This window comes from Panthera onca, chromosome A3, assembly GCF_046562875.1.
Source record: "Panthera onca isolate mPanOnc1 chromosome A3, mPanOnc1 haplotype 2, whole genome shotgun sequence".
In the NCBI taxonomy this organism is placed as follows: domain Eukaryota; kingdom Metazoa; phylum Chordata; class Mammalia; order Carnivora; family Felidae; genus Panthera; species Panthera onca.
Genome location: NC_138341.1, coordinates 8,660,934 through 8,687,953, shown reverse-complemented (window position 1 = coordinate 8,687,953; position 27,020 = coordinate 8,660,934). Strand labels below are relative to the sequence as shown.

The 27,020-nt window shown below is 50.9% G+C and overlaps 1 protein-coding gene across 1 annotated transcript in view; it reads right to left on the bottom strand.

Annotated features, from left to right (window-relative positions):
* Window positions 1-4,204: 4,204 nt before the first annotated feature.
* Window positions 4,205-27,020, bottom strand: part of GREB1 (growth regulating estrogen receptor binding 1) — a 76,731-nt gene continuing 53,915 nt past the window's right edge. The window contains 11 exon segments of the mRNA XM_078444975.2: window positions 4,205-5,864; window positions 7,015-7,153; window positions 7,623-7,823; window positions 9,881-10,016; window positions 11,925-12,143; window positions 14,082-14,256; window positions 14,642-14,846; window positions 18,472-18,633; window positions 22,155-22,303; window positions 23,263-23,421; window positions 25,908-26,010. Coding sequence (XP_078301101.1) covers window positions 5,701-5,864; window positions 7,015-7,153; window positions 7,623-7,823; window positions 9,881-10,016; window positions 11,925-12,143; window positions 14,082-14,256; window positions 14,642-14,846; window positions 18,472-18,633; window positions 22,155-22,303; window positions 23,263-23,421; window positions 25,908-26,010 — 1,812 coding nt within the window. The 3' untranslated portion in view covers window positions 4,205-5,700.

Below are 27,020 nucleotides of genomic sequence, written 5' to 3'. Positions count from 1 at the left end.
TATTCTCTCGCAGTTCTTGAAGCTACGAATTCAAGATCAAGGTGTCAGCAGGGCCATGCTCCCCAAAGGCTGGAGGAAAGAGTCCTCTTTTGCCTCTTCCAGCATCTGGTGGTTTGCCAGACATCCTTGGTTTATAGGATCATCATTCCAATCTCTGCCTTGGTGGTCACACGGCAGTCTTCCTCTGTCACTCTTAAGACACTGGCTATACTGGGTTAGGAGCCCACTTGATTCCAGTGTGACTTTGTCTTGACTAATTACATCAGCCCCAAGCCTATTTCCAGATAAGATCACATTCTTAAGTATCAGGGGTTAGGACCTCGACATATTTTTGAGGGTGTGATTCAGCCGAAAACTTCAACCACACCCACCCCTAGTAGGGTGGGTTGCCACCGCTGGGAAAGACCCTTTGACAGAGCGAGAACCAGACTTAGAGTGGCCAGAGATCCTAAGAGAAAAATTAGTGTTCCTCAGAGTTAAAGAAAGCCAAAGGGAAACTGGGACAGTATATTCAGTGAACGACAAATGTGGTCATGGATTCATTTCTTCTCCAGACACGAAGGTTTTAAAACTCCACACTTGGCTTTCCAACTGTTTTGTTAATTAAAATGCTAATTCCTTGTGAGCTGGGACGTCTGCCGAAGCAAGCAGACTAAAATAAAGAAATGAAAGCTGTTGACATTGGACACGCCCTTGGTTCAGTCTTCCCTTAAAGAGCTGTCTGCAGACTCTGAAGCCAGATCTGGAAGGCTGAATGCAAATTCTGTTATTAAAAGGGTTTCTAAACATTAATGCTGGGATTGCCCAGACTCGGGATGATACATATGTAATATATTCCGTATATGCTGGCATCCAGTGCTACCTCCCACAGGCAACCCAACACTTCTCCCAAAGAGAACATTTTGGTTCCATACTTTTATCATATGGGGAGCCTTAGAAGCCAACGGTGCCTCCTAATGGATGACATTTGGTGGCCATAAACTGCTCAAGACAGAACGCAGCTGTGATGTTAGCAGGACCTATCCTTACACCTGCAAGCATGAATCTAGATCTGTTCTGTCACTTGATAGCTGTGTGATCTTGGACAAGTCATTCAACCTCTCTGAGCCATAGTTTTTTCATTTGTAAGATGGTCCCAATGATATCTACTTCAGAGTGTTGTTGGATTAAATAATAAACAATTAGCGACCTAGTTAAATGCCTGGCACACAGCAGGTGCTCAAAAATGTTTGCTACTCACTGTTGGTCATTTCGTAGCTAACACATTCTCCAGGAACGAAGTGACCTGGCAAGAGAATCAAGACGCGAAACCAAGTCTCCTGGTTTCAAATGCCACGCCCTCTCCACTGCCACATTCTGCCATGAGAACTCTGACATCCATATGAATGTTGCTTTTGCAGCCTGATTTCTCCTCCTTTACTGCAAGAGTTCTTAAGTTGTGGTGAGTATTCAGGAAAAAAGAGCCACAGTTTGTGTATTTATTATTCTTTTTTTTTTATGTTTAGTTTTTGAGAGACAGCACGAGTGGCAGAGGGGCAGAGAGAGAGGGAGACACAGAATCCGAAGCAGGCTCCAGGCTCTGAGCTGTCAGCACAGAGCCCAACGCGGGGCTCAAACTCACAGATCGTGAGATCATGACCTGAGCTGAAGTCGGACGCTTAACTGACTGAGCCACCCAGGTGCCCCTGTGTATTTATCATTCTTATCTGGTTTGAGAGTGACTGCTATTCCTGGCCTTGCAGAAGTACAGATTTCTGTATTTTCCAATGCTCTGGGACAGTTTTTTATTATGGCAAAATACACACAAAATTTACCATTAGTGTCATTTAGCACATTCACAATGTAGTGTAACCATCACCTCTGTCTAGCTGCAGAACATTTCCTGGAATTTCTATTCCATAAGAATTCTCTCTCCTTCGGAGGTTAATGACTTTCTATCAAACATGTCACTGGGTCAGTTGACTCTCATTTCGATTGGTCTTCTATTTCCAGGGAGATGTACTAGTCTCCAGTGATGGTTATGCAATTATCCCATTATTACCCTATTTGTTTCCTATTTCTAACTGTTCTCGCCTTGTAAGATTTCACAGTGGTGCTGCCCAGATCTACAAAGTTTTGTGACCATTCTTATCCCCTTGGGTTTAACTTTGAACTTCACCCATTTAATTTTTAAATGTTGAATCCTGTTCTGATTAGCCATCTGACCCCAGTCTGAGGGTCTCAATCTGCTGCCTTATTAGGTGAATTTAATCCATTTACGTTTATTTTGATCCGGGATATATTTTTTTTAATTAATATTTTTTTAATATGTATTTTTGAGAAAGAGAGGCAGTGCAAGCAGGGGAGGGGCAGAGAGAGGGGGAAACACAGAATCTAAAGCAGGCTCCAGGCTCTGAGCTGTCAGCACAGAGCCTGACACGGGGCTCGAACCCATCAACTGTGAGATCATGACCTAAGCCAAAGCTGAAGGCTTAACCGACTGAGCCCCCAGGTGTCCCTGATCAGGGATATGTTTGAATGTCTTTCTGCCATCTACTTTATTTACCAAGCTTTTTGTTTCTTCCCTCCCCAGCCTGTTCTTCCCTTATACCACATACACTGGTTTTGTTGATACTCCTTTTCCCTTTAATGTTTAGATCTTGTACATCCTGTTTCAATTCTTCCAGGGATTACTGTTTTTTAAACGTATATTTAAATATTCCTTTTCTGGTAACATGTTAACCACCCCTGCCCCATTAAACCAGGAACTTTAGGTCAATTTCACTCCTTTATTTTCTCAGTTCCTCCATCACCGGCCACTCCCACCCCCAGCTCCCATGCTGGAAGCATCTAAAACAGAACCGAGTCAGTCAAGGGGCGTTTCACGAACACTACCATTTGCTGGGCATATTCCAGTCTCCAGGAACACAGGAGTGAATGTGTCTTACGAAGTTCCTACTTTCACGGGAAAGGACAAAGAAAACACTAAACAAAATGCATTCTACCGGGGAGGACCTCATCGAGGAGGTGACCTTTGAGGGATCCGAGCGACGTGAAGGGGAGAAGCGGTCCAGGCACAGGAAGCAACCGGCCTGAGGTGGGTACTCGGCTGGCAGTGGCCAAGATGAGCCAGGAGGGCCAGATGTGCAGTGGGCAAGGGGAACAGTCAAGTGTTAGCACAGACCGCCAACGTTCATTCCTGTTTGCCGTCACACCTCTCCAGGTGCGCCTCCTGGCGGGTTCCCTCTTGAGCTCGTCTGGCTATTCACCCGTCTACCGAGGTCTCTGTTTTCACTTCCAAATCTGTGATCCATCCTTTTTTGTTCTGGATACTGTAACATCTTACTTTTGTCTGATTTGGATTATGCTTGTTTTATAATTAACCTCTTTACTGACATTATCACCTTTCACTGTATGACGTTTGCTACTTTAAGAATCTTAGTTGTTTGTTCATTTCCATACTTGGTGGGTGGGGGGGGGGGTTCCTATTTGCTTATTTCGTTTACTATAAACTGACCCATACAACTGTGAGGGGAGAGATAGGACAATGCCACAGAGAGGGGGTGCCAATAGCTTGTCTTCACAAAAGTCTGGACCCCCTCCCGTGCCCCCTCCTTGAGGCTCCCTCCACACTCTGCAGTAAGCTTAGCAGTGGCTGCCCGCCCAGCCCAGGTCAGCGGCGTCTGTGAGTGTTGCAGAAGAGCTGGAAGGAATCGAAGGGCCCCAGCTGCACCCAACCGTCTCACCGTGACAAACGCCCCAGGCCCCTTCCACATCCTTAGCCACCGTGACGCACAGAGCAGCCCTGAACTCCATCTTCCGACGTAGCATGTTTCTCTGTGTGGTCTCAGCTGTGCTAGCCTTCATTTCCGTTCTTCTCGGCACCTAATTTTCTCTTTCGGGGATTCCTCCATGTGTTAATACACAGTTACTTTTATGCATTTATAATTTCCTTTCCAAAACTGTCTTCTCTGTCATGTCATGAGGTTGTAAGCGGGGAGCCCTTGGAGATCACCGGTCACACTACTCCCTCTCAAAAAAACAAAAACAAAACCAAAACCGACCGAATTCATTCCCCCCAAAGAAACCAGGAGGGCATCACAGTTGTTTTATTTATAAGACTGGGACAAACAAGAATATTAGTTTGGTGTCTTCCAAGTTTAAATTAACTAACAAAATGGGAAGCACGGCACACAAGCTACTATTTACAAAAGACAAATACAACTGAAGAAGGCAAGTTTTTATTCCGAGATAGGAATAATGGCATATATGAAGGGATCGTTTTATAAACACTGAACTAATCTTTTATACTCATCGGCTGGTTTTTCTTTGGGCGGGGGTGGGGGGGGGGAGATTAAACTCTTAGGCATCATCTTCTAAAATAATTTCTTCTTGGACTGTTATGCATCAGAGTGCTCAGAAGTGTCTAAGATGGCTGTGTACGAATGCATGCTGGCGGTGCATTTCTGAGTATCTTCAAACCCTCCCTTCGGTTAGGGGCCACTCCAAAAGCACCGTGGCCCGGGGCAAGACAGACGCCAGTCCGGAATCCAGGAGTCTACTTGTCCATCCTTCTGCTTCTCTCCTTGCGCAGTGGTCTCGGTGAGGTGCGCTCCCTGCGTCTGAACCTTCTCGTCTTCCAGGTGGAGGATCATTGCACCCACCCAGGCTGTTGGAAGGACTAAGCAAGATCATAGCTGTGAAAGCACCCAGTCCGATGCCTGGCCCATGGGTGGCACTCAAACACACGGGCGGATGGAACGGTAAGCGTCATGGAACGTTCCCGCTATCTTGTCGTCCATTCTGATCGGGGCCAAGCACTCGTAAGAGAAAACAAGCTATTTAAAGAACCAAAAACTGAGCTTTAATAAATTATAGTCAAAAGTTTAATTCTTACGAAGTATTTTATGGCCCTTTGGTGGTTTCGTTGTTTCAAAGCAAGCAATTTGGTCCTCTTTGTAAGGCAAAGTCGGTCTCTTCGGGTCAACCTCTCCGACTCTAATTTCCTTCCTGAAACACTTCTTGTTTCAAAGAAAGTTTCTTTTCACCTTTGCCCTTTCTAAGAGGTAGGATATTGACCCTATACTATTTTATTTTAACAGAATCATACTTGCTGCGAAGTGAAATCATCTGCTTTACTTTTTCAGAGTGGATGCCTTTGGCCTGGCTTCTGAAAGAGCAAACTTGTAGGCCGTTACGTAATTCTTATTAAACGTCCTTGTTTTTTCCTCCTCTCCAGCCTTTACAGTTAAAAGATGTTCTTCTGGAATATTGCTTTGTAGTAGGTGATAGGGAAACCCCCATAGTCGGAATCCTGTCCATCGCACAACAAGAAGTTACTGACGCCTCTACAAGAACACCCAAGAGTGATCCTTTAGAACTCAGAAAAGTCGCATGTGTCCATGGAAACACACGGATGACAGGACGGCAGGCAAAAGTTTGTTCTTCATCAAGTGGACTTCGATAGAGCCCAGGGCCGTGTGGTCTGGCCCAGAACCCAGGAGACGTGGCTTTGCGTCCCTGCTCACCACCCACTCATCCTCATTGCTCTAAGACCACAAACGCCCAGGCCTGGGCTCCTGGCACGTAGCACGAGGGGGCCGCACAACGGTCCCGGGGCCGCTCCAGTTCGAGCACCCCAGGGATCTCCGAGTCCCTTTAGCCTCAAGAGCATGAGGTGCTGAAGGCTCCCCTCCCGCAGAAAATCTGCCGGTGTCTCCCTCAGATGTGCCGCCCGGTCAGAAAAAAGAGCGGCCGGTCTTCCTTGGCGTTGGCCGTCTGGAATTCGTCACGCAGCCGGAACTGCCACTCGTCCTCCAGCTCGAGGCGGACCACCGTCTGGCGCAGGGAGTTCCGGTCCTGGCAGATCACGCACAGGGTGGCACCTGCGTGGGCAACGGCAGAGGCGGTGAAGAAAACGAATGAGAGCTACGGCCTGGATTCTACCGGCAACAAGGAGACACGATGTCGTTTGGGAAGGAGGGACCAGACATCCAGGCGGCACCTCCTGCTGCTTCTGGAAAGCTTCGTACTCTCAGCGAGACACACAGCGAGATGGTTATTTGGCAGGTCTGGCCGGTGACACAACGCGGAGGCGGAAGAAATGTGCACAAAGCGGTGGAGGGGGTGGAGAACCGGAAGCAGAAGACGCCTCGTCGGCCGGTCAGATCACCAACCAAGCGCTCCGGTTCCAGCCCCGCGCTAGCCCACCTCTCCCAGGCTGACCCCGCCCCTTCCTCTCCCATGCGAGCCCCCTGCATACTGGCCAGATGCAGCACACCCCCACCCCCACCCCCACCCCCACCCCCCCAGCCTCGGGAATTCTCCCTCCTCTCCACTCCCAGCATCCTCGATAATCCCTCTGGTCGGCTCATTCATCCTGTAGGTTGGTCTACCTGCCGCCCTCCTAGTACACGAAATGTTTCCCCGGGGCAGACCGTGGGAGAAACCTCTTACTACTTCCCAAGGCCGCATACGGCGCTGGTGCGCAGTAAACACCCGCTCGACAAGGTCAGAGTGCAGACACCCAAGGCAAGGGAAGATCGGTCAGGATTCCCAGCTGGCTGGAAATAACACTGTTAAGTCCTAGAGAATGAAACATCTGTCGCTCTCAGCCGCTCTAGCGTGACAACAACTATGGGAGCAGAAAGATCCGAGTAAAGGTCAAAGAGCATGCAGTACTCCCCAAGATGAGGAGGAAACCCCAGGTACCAGGAGGAAGGCACGTCTGAAGGGGCCTGGGTGCTGATGTTAAGAATCTGGGCTGACGAGGACCACAAGTCCAAAATACCTACCTGAAAGAAAGGGGGCGTGTCTTGCCTCTATCCCGACAGGCACCAGGGGAAGAGAGCCACGCTGGGATCCCATCCCAGCCTTCTTTTACCTTCCTGGATAATCAGGGCAGTCATATTCCCTCTCTGAGCCTCAGTTTACCCACTGGCAAAGGGGGACTAAGACCACAGGTCACCTCCTCGGAAGTGCCAGGTGCCAAAAGGCATTCAAATCGAGGTCCAGGGTAAAAGGATGGGAAGTTACCTTTCAGAAAATGAAACTTTTTCAAAAAGCTAGCTCCCACAAAAGAATCACAGAGGTATAGCAGGAGTCCGCTAAACATGAAGTCAGAGCAGCTGATGTTCAGGGAGTGGGGCCTGGAGCTCACATAACACACAGAAATCTGAAAAAGAAGGAATCCAAGAGAGAACATCAGCTTTTATGAAATACCCAACAACACCATGCTAGGGCCTTGCGTCTAACAAATACTAACTGCTTGGCCAACGCCCAAGGCTGGTGGGGGCCGGGGCAGAGACAAGATTTAGTGCTATGTCCAAATCCAGATCCTAAAACTCAAGTCCAAGAAATGTATCCACACTTGCCCATCCATCAATTCGAGAATCCATCAGTTCGACGGATGAGCTGCCACCCGTCAATTTTGGCATCCGCGTGGGCTTTCATTCCTAACTTATTACAGTGGGGGGCAAACCACTTAAACTCTCTCAGGCTTTTACCCTATCAGCTCTAAGGCGGGGTGAACACCTGAGGCAAAGGAGCTGAGTAGCTTATCATCCCGAGCCCTGGGTTCTGGTGCCTCCGTTTTAGGAATTTCTCGGATTCGTGGACTCGGCGGGGCCCCCTCTGAAAGTCACCTGAGATCCCAGGTTAAGGTAGCAGTCGACCGAGAGCACAGGGTGGCCGCGGTTCCGCAGGGACAGCGGGAAGAATCGGTGACTGTGGTGCTGGAGGAACTTCTCCAGCAGGAGCTGCGCGGGCGCCGCGAGGAACGTGTGCTTGCTGTCCGGGGCGCAGATGTACTGGGCCGGCACGATGGCCACGGGGTTGTCGGATACCTGCCCGGGGAAGGCGGGGTCAGCCACTCCCAGCCACCCTGGGCACAGAGGTCCCTCCCCAGGCCTCTCCTGGGGTGGGTGGCCCTGTCACGGAAGACTGTGTCACAGGGTAGAGCTGCCCAGCTGCGAACACATACTTCAACCCAGAAATTCTCTGCCAAGGAAAAGTACGCTTTACCACGGTGGGACGTGTGAAACTGACGAGTGGGACCGGTAAGAATTGTAGGCATTGACCACTCCATGCAGAAGACTTGCCGCCTGGTCTAGGATAATCAAGAGGACCACTGGATCTGGGGAACTCTCCCCTAAATCCAGAGAGGCAAACCTCTGGGAAGGATCAGCCTCCCTCTGGCCCCAGAACCTATCCACCTTCGCCTGCCCCCGCCGCCCTTCCTGCCGACCACCCGCCGGTCTGCACCCACCACCCCTTACTCCACGGCCAACGCGTTTGCCGGGCTGCAGCCAGGGAGACTCGGCGTAAATAAAATGAATCAAATCCTCTGCTGGGCACCCTTCGGTGGTCTCTCATTACTCCTAGAGAAAGTCCAGAATGTTCCCATGGCTGCTAAGACCCTACATGCTTCTCTAGCCCATCTCCGCCATGCCTTCTGCCCTTTATGCTTCTTCCACGCTGACCTCCCGGCTTTCACCTACTCAGCTCCTTCACCCAGATCCTTCTTTGAGCAGCTGTGTATTACCCCCGAGTCTCTGCTTTAATGTCACTGTCTCAGGGACACTCACGCAGACTCCCTCCCCCACCCTTCGCAAGGTTAGGTCTCCCTGTGACACATGTCACCCTCGTGGTGCTGGTCACAAGGACACTACATGTTTAACATCCGCCTCAGCTCAGGGCTACACTGAGTGAAGGGCCTGCGTGCTCAGTAAATACTCAATGAGTAAATGAAAGTAAGTTATTTCATTCAGATGAAAGATTATCGAATGTTCCAGCTCTCTTACACATAACCTAAACCTAGGGGAAAAGAAGATGCTCAAAATAGGAATACACATAAAATATCTAGAGCCAGAAGATTAGACTGAGAGACATAAAGAAAACTCAGTTTTAAAAGTACAACAGTATCTTTGATAGACAATGTGGTAAAAATCAGAATTGTAAAACTTAAACTAGAAATCTAACACAATTTCAATAAGAAATCTCAGCAGCGGGGGAGGGTAGGACTTAATTCAACGACTCCCGAGTTCTGGAAGTACAGACCTTTTCTTTAAATGTCTTGCTACTTTTTAAGAGAAATGAGGATGGGCTTTCCCTTTCAGAGAAGGCTTCACATCCTGCTGATAGGAAGGGGCAGGTGGGTGGGGGTTTGGGACTGGCGTCTGAATTCAGACCCAGCTCAGGATAAGCAACCAACACACACACAAGGAGTGAGGGGAGATGAGGCAGGACAGAGGCTGAAAGAGTCACGGGGACAGGCTGATGTGTCCACCGCCAGGGCAAAAGTCAAGGTAGATGGAGGTACAAAGCAGAGAATGGGGCTCCCTTCCATGGGTTGGAGAGAACCTTCAAGCAGAGTCGTGCCAGCCCCATATGTCCTCCTGGAAGACCAGATCTCGGAGGGTGTGCTAGGACTTTCCACCCTGAAATTCTGCAGCCAGCACTGACCTAATCAGACCACGTCTCTCCCCACCAAGAGGCTGGCTCGCGCACAGACAACACGGCTACAGGCCAGCCTCTTGGTGCCATTTGGTTATCTGGCCAGGCGCTGTCCAGAGGCCCAGAGGGGAGCATGGCGCCCCACCCCCCAGGAGCTGGGTCCAGCAGAGAAGCCAGGGCAGTGAACACAGAGCCCAGTGCTGGACGTGCAGGCAGGCGAGCGTTCATGGGAAGGCTGGTGGCAGCCACACTGGCGGGACGCATACCGGGGATACTGGTTAGAACCAGCGATCGGGAGAGAAACCCGACGGTGGGCCTCCCTTCCCCAGGCTCCCGATTCAAAACCTTTACGAAGGCCACCAGCCGTCAAGGCCGCCCCACGGCCTGGCCTCCCCTCCAGCTCCCACACCACCGCAGCCCAGGCAGCAGACTCAGTGGGCGCACTCACCTTGGACGTGATGTGGCAGGACCTGTGGCCGCCCACGGCAATCTGCTTCTTCATCACGCTAAAGCGGTTGAACCGGCAGAGCAGGAGGCCGGCGCTATGCACCCGCAGGTTGAAGTCCACGTCGTCACACGTGAACCTGCTCAGAAGCAGAGGAGGGAGCAGATAGCACTGGACGCGGCCCACGGCCCCGGGCACGCCCCCAGCAGCCACGTGGAGTGTGCACCCCCCGCGCCGGGGGGCTCGTTCCAACCTTGAAGACCTCGCTCAATAGCGGCATATAAAGAAGACAAAACAAATAAGGAGACCAGGTGTGGCTGCGATGTGTCTGCACCAGGCCGGGCTTAAACTACAGAAGGACTACCACTGGCTGATCACACGCTACAGGCACCGTGTGTGGGGCTTCACAGACACTGTTTCATCCATGCGTTACAAACAAAAAACAAAACAACAAACAAAGAACAAAAGGGAGGTGCCTGGGTGGCTCAGTCGGTTAAGCGCCCGACTCTGGCTCAAGTCATGATCTCACGGTTCGTGACTTCGAGCTCCACATCAGGCCCTGTGCTGACGGCTCGGAGCCTGGAGCCTGCTTCGGATTCTGTGTCTCCCTCACTCTCCGCCCCTCGCACTCTGTCTCTGTCTGTCTCTCAAAAAGAAACATTAAAAAAAAATAAATAAAATTAAAAAAAAAGGAAAGAAAACAACAAACTCCCTAGAGTAAAAATGTTAGCCACATTTTACAGCTGAGAAAAACAAGGCTCAGAGATGCTAAGTCATCAGCCTAAACTGCAAAGCTGTGAAAGAAAAAACCCAGAACTTAGCAGGGCAGCCTGGCTCCAAAAGCGACCCTCCCACGGCTCCTCCGACGGCCATCTTGGGTGTGGCCCCAGGGCTCCTCAGACCGACATCTTGGGTGTGGCCGACTGCTTGGCCTATAGGGATGCCTGATAAGGGCTGGCAATCTGGTTATTCTTGAGATGTGAGCACTTCCATGGCCAGGCCCAGAGAGAGAGTCATATGGAAATTACTTCCTAGTTTTCTTCAGTGTTAATGCTCCTAAAAACTGACGTATTCCGAGAAGGAAGCAAAAAAGTAAGGGAAATGACACAGTACGACGTAAGTCACTATATAAAGGATCATGTGAACCGATGAAGGAAGTTGAATGATCTTATGCAAATCTACAGTCTACAGAATTATACAATTAAAAAACAATTTTTTTTTAAGTTTATTTATCTTGGGGCGCTTGGGTGGCTCAGTTGGTTAAACGTCCGACTCCAGCTCGGGTCATGATCTCGCTATTTGTGAGTTCGAGCCCCGCGTTGGGCTCTGTGCTAACAGCTCAGAGCCTGGAGTCTGCTTTGGATTCTGTGTCTTCCTCTCCATGTACCCCTCCCCCGCTCATACTCATGTGCACATACTCTCTCTCTCTCTCTCTCTCTCTCTCTCAAAAATAAGCATTAAAACAATTTTTTAAAATAAATAAAGTTTATTTATCTTGAGAGAGAGCGTAGCATGAGCGTACGTGCGTAAGGGGCAGGGAGAGATGTGGGGCTCAAACTCACAAACCCTGAGATCATGACCGGAGCCAAAATCAAGAGACGGGACACTCAACCAACTGAGCCACCCAGGCACCCGTATACGACAGAAAAATTAAAAAAAAAAAAAACCTGAGGGCTGATATCAGATTGGGTCATGGGTCTTGAAGTCTGTGGGATCAACCCTCTTCACTATCAGCACTATCAGCCTGCTTGGGATTCTCTCTCCCGCTCCACCCCCCCCCCGCCCCTCCCACTTGTGCACACACATACACACACACACACACACGTGCGCGCTCTCTCTCTCAAAATAAAAAAAAAAAAACATTAAAAAAACCCACCCCAAAGCCTGAGGGCTGAAAGCAGGGCCAGAGCAATGCCCTGGGAAGGAAGCCTCCGGTTCCACTGGCCCCGCAGCGGGGAGGCGGCCGTCCCCCAGGCCTAAGGTTGCCCTTCAGGGCGGGCTCTGGGCAGGGGGGCAGTGCCGATGGCCACAGAGGGCGGGGACTCACCGGTTCTGGTTGTACTGCACATTCTGGGTCAGGTCCACGTTCAGAATGATGAAGTCGTGCACGTGGCAGCGGGAGAAGGGCTCCCGCACCTCGGCGCTCCCGGTCTTGCTGGACCACTTCCGCATGCCAATCAGGGCATAGTGGGTGATGTTGGGGGACGCCTCGATGTGCTGCATGATGTGCTTCAAGGACACGTTTCTTTCTGCCCAGGAAAACTCCCTGCTCAAAAGAGGGAGACAGACGTCCCCAGGCTGAGGGGCAAACAGCAGCAGGGCCCCCAGGACCGGACGCTTAGGAGCTGGGTAGGGCGGGAGTAGGTGGAGCCCATCGCTGCCACCCTGAGTGCCGGGCGCCAGGCTAAGCGGGTCACATCTACTATTACGTATCCTCACGGCAACCTCATGACCTAGACCATCATCCCCATTCTACAAATGAGGAAAAAGGGGCTCTGAAGAACTTGCCCGGTGTCACTCAACAGAGCTCGGACTCAAACAGCGCCGGCCCCAAAGCCTACCTCCTCCCCATCAGGCTAAAACACTGCATTTCCCGTTTGCAGACCTGAGGGCAAAATGGTGGGGAGAGCGAGGCTTTCTGCTGTGAATTCCAGTAAGGGAATTCACCCCCCACCCTGACTGCCACTGTCTGAGAACTGTGATGACGACAGGGACACCTGATGACCAGGGAGGGGGCTGGCGGGAGGGGCTCCAGGGCTAGGAGCTGGGCCCCAGCACGCAGCTCAACTCTTCTGGACCCCAGCTTGCTTTTCCCCAGCCAAGGGGCTTAAATAGACTCTCTAGGGCCCTGGCCAGCCCTGACATGCCAGGGCGTTAATGGCTGCTTCAGAATAGAATTCGGAAACGCAGAATGAAGGCTCAATTCTCTCCCAGTCTCCGCCCCCGGCTGAGCTCTTGCCTTTGGAAGAGCGTCAGGGAGAATACTGCCAGCAAAGCAGAACTGCTCCCATAAACTACGGGCAGCTCTATCATCCGGAACACATTTTCTCTCTAGAAGAACAGGGACTAGTGCTGATTGTCACAGGAGGGTACCACTAACATAAAAGAGGTGAACTGACCTCACGTTTCTTAAAAAAAAAAAAAAAAGCCAAAAATAATCAGAAGTCATCAGGCAGCCCTAAGTTGAAACATCCATGTGGCAAAAATCACAAAAGGAAGTATTTTACCAACGATGTTCAGAGTCTATCTACTGAGCCTTCCCTACATTGTGCCCTCTGGTGCCCATCTCCAGGCACACCCTTCAGAGTTTAGTTGTGACACTAATGTCACACAGCAAATAAAAATGCAGCTGGCTGTTAGGAATTAGGCTGGCAGCAGGGGGAGGGTGTGGAAGGCTCCAGGAGGGAATTTCTGGGCCACTGGTGATGTCCCATTTCTTCCAATGGGAGTTGGTTAAATGGGTGATCAGTGTGTGAAAATTTCTGGATATGTGTCCTACTTTCCGTAGGTATTTTATACTGAATATATACTGTGTGATTTTCTGTACGTATTATACATCCAAGAAAAGTTTTAAAAAGTTAAAAACACAAGGGGCCGCCTGGGTGGGTCAGTCAGTTAAGCGTTTGACTCCTGATTTCGGCTCAGGACCTGATCTTGTGGTTTGTGAGTCTGAGCCCCCAAATCGGGCTCTGCGCTGACAGTGTGGAGCCTGCTTGAGATTCTCTTTCTCTGCCCCTCCCCTACTCTCTCTCTCTCGCTCTCAAAATAAATGAAAAATAAGAAACTTAAAAAAAATTGAAACCTCAAAACTACGCTGGGCTTGGAATAAGAGCCTGCGACATACAAGGCCATGTGAACCACATACTGTGCCTTCTAAGATGCGGTGTCCTCTGTGGTCCTCAGGAGGTAGCTAAGAAGCCCCCATTGAAAAGGAACAGCTTTGGGGCACCTGGCTGGCTCAGTCGGTTGACGTCCGACTTCAGCTCAGGTCACGATCTCACAGTTCGTGAGTTCGAGCCCTGCGTCCAGCTTTCTGCTGGTCAGCGCAGAGCCCATTTGGATCCTCTGTCCCCCTACTCTCTCCGTCCCTCCCTTGCTCACGCTCTCTCCAAAAAATAAATAAATAAACGCTAAAAAAAAAAAAAAAAAAAGGAACAGGTTCATGTTCCTTGCAGGGTCGGGGTGGGGGGGGGGGGCACCTCACCGGCTTCTTTCTCCGCCACAGTCTACATCCACCACGTTCCACATCACGCAGGAGTCGTCCGAGATCACGATGAAAGGCCAGATGTCCTGTGGCTTGATCCCCAGCTCCTCCTGCCGGTTCCTCTCCAGCTCCAGATTGTGGTAAGACAGCTCCTTGATCAGGAAGTGGGCGGCGCCTGAAATGGGCAAACCCCAGGCCCACTCTTGGGTCGGTCCTCCACGGACATCTACCCAGGACAGGCCCACTCTCAGGTCTGCCCTACCCGGGACCAAGGCCCCATCTGGAGTTAGAACGGCTCATCGAGGCCCCGGCCCATGACCAGCCAACTCCCGACGGGCCTAATCTCCATCGCCAACCTGCACACACATTTGTCTGCTTATCCTTGTCTCTGACCGTGGAGAATGTGAATCAAAGCAGTGACCAAAGACGGAAGAAGACTATAGCTTTCAAGACGAAAAAGCCTGATGAAGAATGTTTAACCCATTCATCTCTAGGACCGTCTCCCAAAAGTCTCCGTTCGCAGGAATTTTACCAAGCAGGGCATGTTAAAAAATGCCTACCAACTCCAGCGCTGTTGAAGATGCTTGGGAGCACCAGCATGATGTGGTTGGGCCAGTATTTCTTATAAATGGCCATTTCATACTCCTTGACGACCAGCACGTGCAGATGGCTGGCACCATCCATGGCATGGTACAGGTTAAAGAGTCCGTGTTCGTGACGGCCGGTTGTCGGGGTGAACGTCGGACTTTTTATATACTCGTGGCTCTGGAAAGCAGAGGAATGATGAGGGGAAGTGTTTGTGAATACGGTCACGATCACTCCCCTCCCTTTGAAATGGGACTTCGCGGAAGCTTCCGAGAAGAGAACGCAGCCAGTTTCCACACTCACTGAATGCAGCTTAGCCTTGGGACTTGCTTTTCCCGAGAAGACGACATGAACACGATGGTTTGCGCCCGTTCCGAGCCTGGCCCCCCGAGGACGGACACATTCCACCCTCTCTCTCTCAGACCCCTCCCCGGGAAGAGCCGGGGCTGGCCTGCTGGGGCAGGAGAGACCGCAGCGGGCAGGGATGGGCGTCCCACTGAGGCGACCCTCGCCCGGCCAGCCCCCAGCTGACCTGGCAGCTAACCACAGACACGAGTGACCGCAACAAGCCAGGGTAACCACACAGCGGGACCGAGCCCAAGCTGCCAGCCCGAAGAATCGCAAGCGGAGTGAGGGCTTGCTTGGGAACGGTCAGTTACACAACCGAAACTAACTGGCCTGTGTCAGTGACCCGAACGGATCCCCCTCCCGTGTTGGCACTGAATATGTGCGGAATTTAAGTCTGGACGATTTAAATCCCTCAGTCCCTCATCCCTGCAGCCTAGCTCCTAATACACTCCGGTTGTGAATCTTTTATATCAAGAACTGGGTTTTCCTCCACTCTGCCCTCAACAAAAAAGTTCTTCTGGTTGAGCTAGGCCTTCCACTCCTTCTGAGTTCCTCAGAGCACCTGCCACAAAAAAAGCTGTGCTGCACCTGGTGCCCGTACCCAGTTCTGGCTGGAACTGGCTGGAACTGGCTGGAACTGGCTGGAAAAGCGAGGGGGGGGGGGCAGAGAAACCCTCCACCAGTGCAACAGCCTGCCCCAGCCCACAGGGTAGGAGACGCCCTGTCATAAAGGCCCCCATTGTTCTTTACAAATGTTTTCAGTGCTTGGTAAAAGACTGCCAGGTGTGAAAGATTATTCCACCCCAAGGTACTGGCCCTCTGGAGAACGAAAAGCAGCGTCCCACACAAGGGTCACATTGGCCGGGGCTGGGGGCAGGCAGCAAGCTGACTCTGAGACGGTCAGGCTGGATCTGTGAAACCAAGCGTCCCTATGAGGAGGGCCTCTAAGAATGCTGGTCACGGACTTTGGTGGAGTCTATCGGGTTTTCCACGTATGATATCATGTCCTCTGCAAAAAGGGAAAGCTTGACTTCATCTTTGCCAATTTGGATGCCTTTGATTCCCTTTTGTTGTCTGACTGCTGAGGCTAGAACTTCCAACACTATGTGAAACAACAGCGGTGAGAGTGGACATCCCTGTCATGTTCCTGATCTCAGGGAAAAAGCTCTCAGTTTTTCCCCATTGAGGATGCTATTAGCTGTGGGCTTTTCATAAATGGCTTTCATGATGTTTAAGTGTGTTCCTTCTATCCCGACTTTCTCGAGGGTTTTTATTAAGAAAGGATGCTGAATTTCGTCAAATGCTTTTTCTGCATCGATTGACAGGATCATATGGTTCTTATCTTTTCATTTATTAATGTGATGTATCACATTGATTGATTTGCGAATGTTGAACCAGGCCTGCAGCCCAGGAATCGATCCCACTTGATCATGGTGAATAATTCTCTTTATATGCTGTTGAATTCAATTTGCTAGTATCTTGTTGAGAATTTTTGCATCCATATTTATCAGGGATGTCGGCTTACTTGACACATCTCCAAAAGCAAGGGAATTAAAAGCAAAAATGAACTATTGGGACCTCATCAAGATAAAAAGCTTCTGCACTGCAAAGGAAACAATCAACCAAACTAAAAGGCAACCGACGGAATGGGAAAAGATATTTTCAAATGACATATCGGACAAAGGGCTAGTATCCAAAATCTATAAAGAACTCACCAAACTCCACACCCGAAAAACAAATAATCCAGTGAAGAAATGGGCAGAAGACATGAATAGACACTTCTCTAAAGAAGACATCCGGATGGCCAACAGACACATGAAAAGATGCTCAACGTCACTCCTCATCAGGGAAATACAAATCAAAACCACACCGAGATATCACCTCACGCCAGTCAGAGTGGCCAAAATGAACAAATCAGGGGACTATAGATGCTGGTGAGGATGTGGAGACACGGGAACCCTCTTGCACTGTTGGTGGGAATGCAAACTGCTACAGCCGCTCTGGAAAACAGCATGGAGGTTCCTCAAAAAATTAAAAATAGATCTACCCTATGACCCAGCAATAGCACTGCTAGGAATTTACCCAAGGATCCAGGAGTGCTGATGCATAGGGGCACCCGTACCCCAATGTTTATAGCAGCACTCTCAACAATAGCCAGATTATGGAAAGAGCCTAAATGTCCATCAACTGATGAATGGATAAAGAAATTGTGGTTTATATACACGATGGAATACTACGTGGCAATGAGAAAGAATGAAATCTGGCCTTTTGTAGCAACGTGGATGGAACTGGAGAGTGTGATGCTAAGTGAAATAAGCCATACAGAGACAGATACCATATGTTTTCACTCTTATGTGGATCCTGAGAAACTTAACAGAAGACCATGGGGGAGGGGAAGGGAAAAAAAAAAGGTTAGAGAGGGAGGGATCCAAACCATAAGAGACTCTGAAATACTGAGAATAAACTGAGGGTTGATGGGGGGTGGGGGGGGGGGGGCTGATGGGCATTGAGGAGGGCACCTGTTGGGATGTGCACTGGGTGTTGTATGGAAGCCAATTTGACAATACATTTCATGTTAACAAAAAGATAAAATAAAATCCTTCAGCAAAGGGAAAAAACCCAGATGAACTAAATGTGGCCGAATGTTGGTAACTGTTGAATTTGGATGATAAATTGCGGAGAGGTTTGTTGAACTACCTCCTAACTTTTGTAAACGTTTCACATTTCATAATAAAATTTTTGTTAAACAAACAAACAAACAAACAAACAAACAAACAAAAAGAATGCTGGTCACAGAGACGGCGAGTTATTAAGAACGAGCTCGTCCAAGAGAGAAAATTTATCTTTTATGGATGACATGATGCACCATCCGGGCTTTGCTTCCAAAGGACAGAAGAAGGCAGAAGAGAAGGCTGGCCGTGACAGAGTAGTCCCTGCAGCTGGGTTTGAGCCCCCCGTCGGGCTCTGTGCTGACAGCACAGAGCCTGCTTGGGGTTCCCTGTCTCCCTCTCTCTCTCTGCCCCTCCCCTGCTCATTCTCACTGCCAGAAGAAATAAATAAATTCCTCAAACGTTCCACAACAGCTTATTCGAGACAAAACGGGGAAGGGACGAACACCTCCTCAGCACCCGTCACCTCGCAGGCACTGTGCAGGTGCCTCACGTCGGTTATTCCCACGGTGCTCGCAAGAAGCTCCTGCGAGGGTGACTGCTGCCGAAGCGTACAGGGTGAGGGAACCGAGGCTCGGCGACATTCAGTGACAAGCCAAAACGACACAGCCAGACGACGGGAGAGCAAGGCCGGAACTTGACGGAGTGACCCTAACCCCAGCCCGCTCCGCGTTCAGTCACACACCAGTCCCCGCCTGCCCTTGACTCATCAGGCAACCACAGCCTCCAGCTCAACGGTCACCTGCAGCCACTCTGTGCGCCCCCCCCCCCCCCGGCCAGAGCCGTACCTTGTCTGTGACCAGGGGCAGCCGCATGCTCTCCAGCTGGCCTCCGGGTTGGCTGAAGACAAAGTGGTGCTCTTTGGACTTGGGGATGATGAAATGTAGCCGGATTTCCTCTCCTAGCATGGAGTAAGAGAAGGCAAAGGCGTGCAGGGTGGACTCATAGAGCTGAGGCGTGAGGGGAAAGGACAGAGCTTGTCGTCAGAGTCCGGCATTACCTCCCAGAAGAGCCCAGGCCCGTCGTGGCCGTGACACCGCACAGGTCACTGCCACCTGCCCCGCAGCCCGAGAAACCCACAGGCTGGCCCCGGTACGAAGCGTGGACGCCCAGGTCTTGCGGCTGGACAGACACCCGAGGCCACGCCCACTCAGTTGCGGCCCCTCCCCCCCGCCCCTCATTATTATTATTATTATTATTTTTTTAACGTTTATTTATTTTTGAGAGAGAGCAAGACAGAGTGCTAGCAGGGGAGGGACAGAGAGAGAGAGGGAGGCTCAGAATCCGAAGCAGGCTCCAGGCCCTGAGCTGCCAGCATAGAGCCTGACGCAGAGCTTGAACTCGGGAATGGCGAGATCATGACCTGAGCAGAGGTCAGATGCTTCACCAACTGAGCCATCCAGGCGCCCCCCACCCCCCCCCCACCCCTCATTCTGATCCCGCTCCACCCAGTGACCCCACTTCTGGCCCCAACCCCTTGTGGACTCGTGCTAGGTCACCCACGAAAGCATTCACACCACACGTCTCACTGCTTGATGCCAGGAAATGGATTCTCCCATCGCAGGCGTTATGCGTAGAAACTCACTAATAAAACTATCAATAACTACACGCGCTTGCACACTTGCGTCACACTCGCTGTCTCGGGCCCCCTCCACCCTTTGGGGCTGTAGTTAACGCCATGAAGCAGGTAGTTCCACCATCCCCTCTTTATGGATGTGGAAACAGACGCTCAGAGGTCTTGGGCTCAGTCCTATCCCTAGGGTCTAGCCTCACGTCCCCTCACCCCCTCCCGGTCGGCCCGCCCCCGCCCCGTGGCTCTGCCCAAGCCTCCTTCGGGCCTCAGCTCGGGCATCCAGCCCTCCCCGACCCCTCCCCGGACCTGCAGCTAGTTGGTGCAGGCCACTCCTGAGGCTCCCCGAGGCCCGGAGGGGGTGGACACAGGCCGGGGCACGTGGGCCATCACTGCCACTGTGGCTCCCCCAGAACCACAAAGCCCTTTGGGGGCAGAGATGAGACAGAAAAAGATTCTGACCTGGGGAGGCAACAAGGGGGGGTGTAACTGAGGAAGTTTCATACAACGGATCGGGGAGCCGGGAGAGGAGAGAAAAGACTCCAGGGTGCACAGGGGCACAGAAAGGCCAGCAGGGGGCGGGCGTGTCATGTGGCCCTCAGCACTCCTCCCGTGGCCTGGTTCCGAGTCCCCTGCAGCCGGGGCCCCCAGACCTGAGCACCCTGAACACGGCGGGCGCGGGGCCGGGGTCTCCGCGCTCAGTTCTGTTAACTCACTGCAGATGCCGACCGTGGTGACCACGACTCTACAGCCCGCGGGTCTCCGTTTCTTTCATGTCAAAATTAAGAAAACGCTCTCACGTACATACTCTCCGCTTTGAAAGAATAACTTCATCTCCACGGGGAAAAACATGAGCATGGTTTATCTGCACAGGATTACTATTTTTAATTCTTAAAAAAAAAAAAACAAAACTGCTCATATGTGTTTTCTAATTTTGTCTACATAAAATCGCATAGTTTTGTTTTTGTTTTTAAACCGTCTAAAAGAAGACGGGTGCTACTTCAGCCACAGCTGAGCTCCAGGCCGGGCGGATGTGGGAGAATTAGAGCCCCTATCTGCTGTGTCCCTCTGCAAAAGGGACAGACGCGGCAGGCCGGTGCTCAGGCCACCTCTGGAAGGTGCCAAGGCCCTTCTGGAAGCAGCCAAGGCATGGGCTTTCCGCACACCAGCTCCAGCTGCTCCTCCCCTTTCCCTGCTTAGGTCTGAAATGAAAACACACACTAGACGTAAAACCCCACCTGCTACTGCTTCTGCGCGACCAGCCTCGCAGGCCCGCTGTGAATTTCCACGTGGCCATGACGAGACCACGCAGAAGGCAGCTTGGCCCCCATCAGGCCGCTCCAAGCCATTCTCCCTGGAAAAGCCCCCGTCCCGCTCTCCACACAGCATCCAGGGCCTTCTGTGGTGTCTCTCTGCTCCCCACCGCTACCCCAGCATCCTCTCCTGGGCTCGCCCACCCCTTGCACCTTATGGTCCAGCGATGCCTGACTGAAATCCCTTCTAATTCCCCCAGAGACCCCGTGCCTCCCTCTACTCACATGCTTCTGTCTGCCCCGGACCCTTGGCAAATTCTTATTGATTCTTCAAAACCCTCTCCTCTGCTCCCTGCCCAAGACAGTATCTTCATTTATAAAATGGGGATAATGTTATTTCCTTGTGCGGTTTTAGTGAGAAAAAAAAAACTAGACAGGGCAGTTCCCTATCCAGTACACTCTGGATGAACTGGAGATGTGCCTTGAACACAGCCACCTGCAGGTGACCAGCCAGAACCTGAGACAGGCAGAGCCCAGGGGCAACAGCCTTAATCCTTTGCCCCAGTGTCTGGGGTAAATATCATTTTCTATCACGTAAAAAGGTTAGAGGAAGGGGTGCCTGGGTGGTTCAGTTCATCGAGCGTCTGACTCTTGATTTCGGCTCGGGTCATGATCTCCCGGTCGGGGTTTGAGCCCCACGTCGGGCTCCACGTTGGGCGTGGAGCCTGCTTGAGAGTCTCTCGCCGTCTGCCCTTCTCCCATTCCCTCACTCACCTCCCTCCCTCCCTCTCTCTCAAAAGAAGAAAAATAAAGGTTAGAGGAAATATGGACATATCGAAAGTGCCTGGTGCATTGCCTGGCATGTAGTAAGTGCTCAGTAAGTGCACGTTCCGATCTCCTTCTCTAAGTATTTCTACGTGCCAACATTACTGCTTTTCCTGCCAGCTTTACGTTGCTCTGAAGTTCTGCCCTGTCCAAGTGCATCTCTCCACCCCTAGATTGTGAGTCTTATTTTTACATTTATTTATTTTTGAGAGACAGAGAGACAGAGCGTGAGCAGGGAAGGGGCAGAGAGAGACGGAGACACAGAACCCAAAGCAGGCTCCAGGCTCCAAGCTGTCAGCACAGAGCCCGACGTGGGGCTCGAACCCACAGACCGCGAGATCATGACCTGAGCCGAAGTCGGATGCTCAACCGACTGAGCCACCCAGGCGCCCCTAAACTGTGAGTCTTGAATACGGGGATAAAGCTTAATCATCTCTGTGACCGGTGCGGAAGCGCTCAGGGCCTGCTGCACTGAACTAACTTTGGCAATTGCCAGGAGGTCAAGAAAACGAAGACATCCGCAGTCAGTTAACGTTGCTACTGGTAAACGTGTAACCCCAGGAGAATCACGGTTTCTGTAGCGTCGGCAATGATTTCGCAGCTTACTGAAGGGAACTGAAGATACAGGAGACCGGGAAGCAAGAGCTTCCAGAACTTTCCACGCCCGCCCCCCGCCCCCCCCCCCCCCCCCCCCCCCCCCCAGCAACCGGAACGAAAACACAGAGAGACCAGAGGACCAATGGTGTTAGCCTGTTAGCCACCGAGGCACGTGTGGAAGGGCCGCCGGAAGCGCTCCTGGAGACGCAGGGCCTCTGCGCCCCACAGCCTACCTGGTACCGGGGTGGAAGCCCATGTAGTGGTGACACTGCTCGCAGTGGTGGTATGTGTTATAGGCCGCGTACTTGGACAGCCTCATCCGCGCTGTCTGGCGCCGCACGTAGAGCTCCTCCGGCTTCCGGGACGTCCCCCTGGCTGCAGGAAACCCCGGCGTTACAGAGCCGCAGAAGGACAGGACAGACATTCTCTCCGCCGCCCGCTCGCAGTGGAAGGAACTGAAATGCCGTAATAGGATTTTGTGCGACGGCACCTGCCTGGGCCCCGAGGTGACTCGGCGGGTCAGAAACGACAGAGGTTCAGCGGGAGAAACTAACAGGCCACGTTCACGAGGGGTCTCGCCGACGGGCCCACGAATATCCCATACGCACATCTTTAAGGATTCGCCACCTGACAACGCAAATGGGTGGCCGACTTCATACGCAGACCCTGCACCACAGAGGAATTGTCTCTGTTCTTTTCAAAGGACTTAGCGAGATGAAGACTTTAACACTAAACCTTAATTAGGGAGTGGTCTGTATGAAGGATCGTTTGCTGAACACGGTTCTAGGGAGAGACAATTATCGGCTTGACACGGAGACTGGTGAGTATCTTCCTTTCCTTTCCACTCACCAAACTGTTCTGGTCAGTGCTTAATATCGCACCGGCCACGAATATCTGATGGTTGCTGAAGGTGACCCTGAAACCCTGCAGGGTCATAATGCTGTGAAAGTCGGCGGTCCCCGAAGGAGGAGGGAGAAAACAGGACACTGAGGGTAGAGAGGGAGATGGGTGCATTTCGTGAGGACAACTCAAATTCCTACATAAACACCCATGACTTTTATCCTCTCTTAACCAGAACCTTGAGGATATTCTGACCGTGACCACCCGCCAAGAGAGCGCGCATCAAGGTCAGCATGTGCTGAGCCGCAAGGCTGCCTTCGCGGGAAGAGCTCTTCCTCGTCTGGTGGGGCGGTGACCTCAGTTCTGTACCAGGCACTGCTGGCTATTCACCACCGCACCACCAAGCTCACCGCCGACACGGTTCCACTCGGCCCTTTGCGAGGCTCGACCCGGGACTCTGGAGGAAGGTGGGGCAAGAGATTTAGAAGTCTGACCTTCACTCTTCACGCTCTGAAGGTGCGAACAGATCAGACTGGCGTCTTCATACTTCGGGTCGTGAATAATGTAGTCAAAAGGCAACTTCTTGAACAGCTCCAGGTCTGGCCAGGGGTCACTGAGCTGGAGGTAATGCCAATCGGACTCCTCTCTGAGGTCTGTAAGATTGTTGGAAACACAGGCAGGTGACAAATTAGGAAATGAGAATGGCTGATTTAAAAAAAAATTTTTTTTAATGTTCTTATATTTTATTTTTGAGAGAGACAGAGTGTGAGCGGGGGAGGGGCAGAGAGAGAGAGAGAGAGACATAGAGACACAGAATCTGAAGCAGGCTCCAGGCTCTGAGCTGTCAGCACAGAGCCCGACGTGGAGCTCGAACTCACGGACTGTGAGATCGTGATCTTGGGTAAAGTCGGATGTTTAACCAACCGAGCCACCCAGAGGCCCTGAGAATGACTGATTTTTAAATGTGTCCAAGGACGATGCTCGTGGTGGCGCTATCACTGAGTCTATGGGCTACTGGGCGGGGGGGGGGGGGGGGGGTTGCTACTGTATCTCAAAAGCTCCCAGAACATACTGCATCTTCAGGATTGTTCTAAGGAGGCAAGAGGTGCCTCTGGGTCCACCTCGTAACCAGAGGACCCGCCTATGCTGTGTTTCCCATGGGATGAGTTTGCTTTCCTGGCTCCCCCACTGACTTCAGCAACTCCCAATATACCTACCACTTGCTCTGAGCTTCCCCCCAGCCCCCTCCCCCACATACGTAGGTTCCCAATGCCAATGGAACCTAACATAGTTCTTGTTCTTGTTTTAGATCTAAACGCTACGCAGCCAATATGGCCACGTTCTATCACTGCACCTCTAGAAAGCCTCTTCCAAGTGTTCAGACCCATTGGTTCCTCCCTTCTGAATGCCAACACCACACGTGGTCCAAACTCCACCTCTACACTCGCCGTGTATCATCTTGTGATAATTGGTGTAGTCTATGACACTCACGCTAATTGCTTGCTGGCTCAAAAGCAAAAAAAGTCTAGTTGGTCCAACTCAAATTATGTAACATATTGATTTTACATCTAGGATATGTACACATGACCAGAGTACCTGTCTAGAAGAAAGAGAAGGAAGGAAGGAAGGAAGGAAGGAAGGAAGGAAGGGGAGGGAAGGAAGGGAAGAAAGAAAGAAGAGAGGCATGTTTATTGCATATTTAGTAGGCGCTCAAGGCTTCATATGTAGAACATCATTCAACCTTCACAATGCCCCGTAAAACAGAAATTATCCACGTCTTACCAAGAAAACCAACGTATTAAGAGACTATCTGAGAAAATGGGCTTTGAAGTTTAACAAGCTGGGTTCAAATCCTGTCATTGTCATTGGGGTATCCAAGAAAGTGAGGACATGGAGACTCAACAGGGCTGCTGGTTTTCATCTGGAATAAAGTTCCAAACTGTGGGTGGGGCGGGGGTAGTGTGAGAGCTCAGAGGTGGGATGAAGAGCCTCTCTCCTTCAAAGGGACCTCGTCCCCTTCAAAGGGACAACCAAGGGCTGGATGGGCTTCCTTGGTTCCAGATTTCCTTCAAGTCAAAACTCAAACACGGTCAAGAGCATGTAAAGAATAAAGAAGTGTTGTGTTTGCAAATGACAGGACTTTCTTCTAAGGCTGAATAACATTCCACTGCGTGCATATACCACACTTTTCTTTACCCATTCATCTGCTAATGGCCTTTCATCCATCAAGAGACCACATATGGTTGTTTGTGTATCTTGCCTACCGTGAATAACACTGCCATGAACCTGGAAACTACGAATATGTCAGTTAGCTTGACCGCAGTGGTGATTTCACAACGTACATGTGTATCAAATCATCAGGTCGTACACTTCCCACGTGAACGATACCAATAAATAAAAAGAAGTTCCATTTAGCCTCCGCGCAACTCACTGGTTCCCTTTCTTTGCAACTCGGACCGGACTCCTCATACAAATTTTAATTCCCAAAGCAACGGATTCATTTACCAGACCAAGTTTACGAGCCGCTGAAGGAAAGTATGCAGAGACAATGGAGCATAAAACAGCGGCTCAAAGACAGTCTTACCTTAATCAGGGCAAACTCTGTTCCGAGAATAAGGAGAAATGGCTTTCCCCCCCATGTCATATACTTGGGTTTTGCCCTAAGATATTGACCTATGCGCTCGGCTGCCCGAGTGGGGACCTGCCCGGATGGATGACCCCGCTTCTGAAGGCCGCGGTCAAATCCAGCTCAGTTCCAGCTCTGCCGTCTCCCAGCTGGGTTCCTGAGAAAGTTACTTATCAGGAAATAAGCAATTATTCTCAGGGTGATGTGCAGAAAATTAAATGTGGCCATTTACGTAAGGTGCCCAGCACACTGCTTGCCGCTTAGAAGATACTCTGTAAACAGTAGTTATTTTTAGTGGAGTAATTCCATCCCCATGAAGGCCTCCCAGGCACTATTCTGATATTGAGCAAGATGACGACAGACAAGGGAGAGACAAGAGCACCCCACGAGGCCCCGGCAGCGAGCGTGGTCACTGATCTGAGAATTCCATCTGGAGGGCAAAAGACACAAAGTCAACCCGAGCAACCCGTGACAGAGGATTCCAACCCCAAGGGTCACCAACGCACGACTCACGGATATTGATCTCTTCTTCATCATAAACATCCACTTCCGTCAGCCGGATGAGCATTCTGGACAAAATACTAAGGAACTGCAGGTAAGCACCTGTCTTCCCAACCTGTGAAGACATTAAAATTGGAGCCCACGGTCCGCACACCATCTACGTGCAGGCACCGGCCGGAGCACCGGACCCACTTCGTTTCACCCACCTTTTTCAAAGACCTCACCTAATTAAAGCGAGAGCCTGGGGGGTGCAAAGCCATTTCTGGGGAAACGAGGCCCCAAGAAGCATGGCAGGCCGCAGAGGGACTTCCGTGAGCGGCAGACCCGCCTGCTTATAAATCGCGGCCATGCGTCTCTAGTTTTAATCGGTCACGTTTTCTAAGCTGTTAGAAATAGGACTTTACCACAAACTGAAGGAAGGGTGCTTCAAAAAATGAACTGCCGATATGAAGCATAGTAATGTCTTAAGAGAATCTTGCACAATTACAGACTGCTATTCTTGTGTTAATACGTCTATGGTAAGAGAATAAAATCTTAAGACATAAAAGGCTGGCATCTCATTTCTCCTCTCCTAAGACCAGGACAAGAAATAAAATTATTTTTCTCTCCTTCCTGCTCTTCCTTCCTGTATCCTAGAGTCCCTGTTCCCTCAGCCCAGCAGCAGGCTAGGACACCATGAAGCTTCGTAAAACCTGGTCACAGTTGGTGAAGTGGGCACCTGTGGGCCAACTTCCCACCCTGTTACTCCGGGAATGTGCTTTCTGAGCTCTCGGCTCAATGCCTGGTTTGTAGCCAGCACTCAACAAGTGGTGATGAACAGAAATGACCTAAGGAAATATGAAGTATGACTGGGGGAAGCTTCAGAGAAAATATTTGCAATACATGCAGTAGACAGAGGATTAAATTCTGTAACCTCCAAAGAGCTCCTGCAAAGTAACAGGAAAATGTCAGATGCCCGAAGGAAAAATAAACAGGAGAAACAGGGCAGAAAATCCCTGTGAAAGCCATAGCAGTGACCAAGAAATACATAAAAATATATTCGACCTGAAGAAAACTATAATATACTAGGTTTCATCTATCAAATAGACAAACTTTTCTTTAAGATTGAGATATCCAATAACATGA